Raw genomic sequence first — 3,632 nt, 5'->3', positions numbered from 1 at the left:
TGAGCAACAATAAAAACAACAACAATGACGACGATAACAATTACTATATCTAAAGAAAAAGAGAAGAAAATAACTGAAAAATTTATATTTAATAAATAAAAGAGGATTAAAGGACTTAAATGATAGTTATATTTACGCGTCTGTCTCGCTCTGTCTGTAAATCTTTGTCTCCTTTTCCTCTCTTTGCATCCCCGTGCAATTGCAAATCAGGGCTTTTAGGGGATATTGAGGCTCGTTTCGTAGTTCAGTTTTGTCAAAGAATAAATTGCATATGGCTATTCTGTATGTTTATTCTTGGTCGTGAAAAGGATACAAATACATGATCATTTCTACGACCCTATATCAGCTTTTGACGGTTTGTTGAAATGACTGCGGATATGTTTCTTTTCTCTTCGTCTCTGTCTTTGCTTGTCTATCTGTCTGTCTCTGCCCTTCTTTCTTGTTACAAATCCTCTCTCCCTTTGCCTCTCCACCCACTCCTCTCCCCTCACCCCCAACTCAGAAGGAAAAATCTTTCTCTACCCGCTTCTCTCTTTCCTTCCTTCCCTCCCTCCTTCCCTCTCACTCTCCCTTCCTCCCTCTGTGATAGACAGACATACAGTATAGACATAAATGTGTATGCCTGAGGGAGGGAGAGGTATATTGTTGTTCCATTCCACACGGATCTACGAAAACATAAAGCGAGGATGTCAAATAACGTTCCTGTCGGTCATTTTTTAGCTTCTGTCTTGTACTAGGGAACGTTTGTGCTTATTTTGTGGGAGGATGTAGGTACGTTTTCGTTTATCTGTGTGTGCAATCGTGTATCAAGACTATACTGTAGAAATACGCATGTGTTTTGCGTAAGATTGGTATTATCATCGAGACGGACCACTTGAACGGTCAGATAACGTTCCCGCGGGGTCTTCTCGGCGGGACTCTTGATGACGTCATAGGCCGGATGAGCCGATGGCCGACACCTATATGAAGAGACCACAGACGTCTCCTGAGTCAGAACAAGCTCTTCCTCGAGTACAGCTCCTCGGATTTCTTGCTTACTTTGAGAGCGACGTTTCTGCCGCAGAGATGAGTGAGTGGTTCTCCGTTTTTGTTCATTATTTACTACCATTCTTGGGATCTTTTTCATGCATTTCGAGTTATATTTTGATTTTACAATGATCATTTCACACTTATTTTCCAAGCAGCTTACCTAGTGAATGGCGAGTGTGTTCTTTATTTCCCAGGTCGTCTTGGAAGTCCCACTCGGACCTTGGTCGTCCTCCTCCCACTCCTTGCTGCCTGCGCCTCCTCCTCTAACTCCTCCTCCTGGGCCTTGCTGTCCCTCCCTTCGCCCCTGACGTCCCTGTCGGCCCTCTGGGCTCCCTCCGCCCCCCGTCCGCCCCAAGGCTGTCAGCTGCATTTTCGAGACAACATCCTTCGTCGAACTCGGCTCCTTCTGTCTCTCCTCGAGGACTACGTCGACTTTTACGTGAGTTCTGTCTTCCATCGGGCCTCTTTTCAGTGCCTCTGCCATATTAGGCATAAATGCAAATGAAGGAGTGCCAACACTAATGAGCGACGCCCCTTTCAGGCGCAGGAGAAGTTCAGCAACAGCTGGGCTGTGATGGACGCCATTTTCAGTCCGGAAGTGGACGCTCAGTTGGTGCTTGTGTGTGACCAAGAGCTCGAGTGCGACCAGGTCCTCCCTCGCCTGCCCTCGTCCCCTTCGACCTCCCCCCAACCCGAGGAGCTCCTCCAGCAACTGCTCACTCTCAGCCGCCGCTACGCCCTCGCCCTCGAGCTGGTGTTCCTGGACCAGTCTCTCCACGAGGACGAGTTGGACCTTCTGGAGAGGACGGACCAGATCTACAGACACGTCCAGGGCCTGGTGGACGTGATCGTGGCCCAAGTGGAGCAGTGCCGAGTGGACGCAGACGACGCCGTGGTCGCGAGGCTGGCGGGCAAGCTGTATAAGGGCGCTTCCTCCGACGGGAGGAACCAGCGCGGCTTCCGCACCTTGAGGCAGTGTCTGTTGGGTCTTCGCTACATCACGAGCCTCTTGTAGTCGAGCCTCCTCCGTCTTTTCATTGTGCATTGTCGTATTTATTAAAACATACTTTTTCTAAAAACTTTTTTACACCCTCCTCGATATGCTACTTCATCAGCCACTATAGTATAGGGTTTATCAAACCTATGGCTTGGCCCCTTGGCATTCTGGAATCTTTTCATGTACAGTCTAGGGCAACACAAGTCATGTCAAAATATACATATGCAAGACAAGTTCACTACTCCAGTTGCTGTTCACTTACTACTATCACAAAAAAATGCTACATCCATTCGGAAATAAGAATTTTATTAAGGTTATACACGGTGACCCAAAAAGACGCGGGAAGCTGTCATGACGTCACGATAGGCAATTGGCTGATGCTGCTGTTGTGTTTTAGCAGAAATCTCACAATATATGAACACCTCTGATATAACATGGAAAATTGTTAAAACACTAGTGCCTCACAACAAACATCTCATTAGTGACTACAATCCATAAACAAAGTACAGAGCATTTGAATGACTTCTTTTCATAAATTGACCTAACATGAAGAAAACTGTTTTTACATTACAACAAAACAGATCGGGCAAGGCTTACTACTTTTTCAGACCACAACATCTTAGTGATAAAACATCTTCGGGAAATAAATGCTGCAGAAGCAGAGGGTATTGCTTTGGGCTTTATCAGAGATAGTCTACCTGCAACTACTCATTATTTGACGGTCATTACTAACACCTCCCTGGTCACTGGTGTCTTTCAGTCGCTTTGGAGACCACAGCTTTCAAGTCGGGGATATAGTCGGTGTGAATAAATATCGCCCTATTACTATACTCAATATACTATCCAAAATTCTTGAAAAAAGCCAATCATCTGACGAATTTCCTGGAGACCAATAACTTATTATGTAAGACGCAACATGGTTTCAAAAATGGGTTATCTACTATAACATCTTTACTACAAATTACTGATGAGATTTGTAATAACAAACAAAAATCAGGTAAATTTGCTCACATTGTGCGACCTTTCTAAAGCTTTTCATAGAGTCAACCATGAATTTCTTCTTGATAAATTAGTAAATCCTTAAATTGATACTTTTTGTCTGAAAAGTCATTTAGATACAAGGACCTAATCGGTAAGAACCAATAATGGTATATCATCAAAACAACAAGTACCTTTTGGTGTACCACAAGGATCTATTTTAGGTCTGATTCTATTTAAACATTTCAAAAATGATTTATCACCAATAGCCCATAATAGCCTTCTAGTGTAGTACGCCGATGATTCAGTAAACAACTTGAATACACTATCAAGAAACACTCAACATACTCTTACACAAGTAAAATTATATTTTGACATTAATAGCCTGAAACTTAATCCACATAAAGATGCACATTAATAGGTAGTCGGCTAAAATTCCCAATGACACAACCATAGAATTTGAAGGTTGCTCTATCAAACCGAACACTTCAGTGAATAATCTACGAGCACACTTTGACAGATTCATGACATTTGAACCACATGTTGACAAAATACATAGGAAAATAATGGGCACCCTGGTATATCTTAATCACATCAGAAATCAAATCACTACTGAAACTAGAATCAT

The 3,632-nt window shown here is 43.3% G+C and overlaps 1 protein-coding gene across 1 annotated transcript; it reads left to right on the top strand.

The window, feature by feature from the left end:
• Positions 1 to 841: 841 nt before the first annotated feature.
• Positions 842 to 2,073, top strand: LOC113829654 (uncharacterized). The gene is made up of 3 exons (XM_027382862.2): positions 842 to 1,069; positions 1,224 to 1,468; positions 1,571 to 2,073. The coding sequence occupies exons 1-3, from the start codon at positions 949 to 951 to the stop codon at positions 2,042 to 2,044; spliced, it is 840 nt and encodes a 279-aa protein (XP_027238663.2). The 5' UTR covers positions 842 to 948; the 3' UTR covers positions 2,045 to 2,073.
• Positions 2,074 to 3,632: the final 1,559 nt, after the last annotated feature.

The sequence above is a fragment of the Penaeus vannamei genome, unplaced genomic scaffold, assembly GCF_042767895.1.
Source record: "Penaeus vannamei isolate JL-2024 unplaced genomic scaffold, ASM4276789v1 unanchor4187, whole genome shotgun sequence".
NCBI classification, from domain to species: Eukaryota; Metazoa; Arthropoda; class Malacostraca; order Decapoda; family Penaeidae; genus Penaeus; species Penaeus vannamei.
Note: the sequence above shows the minus strand (reverse complement) of the source record. Positions and strands in the feature narration are given on the sequence as shown.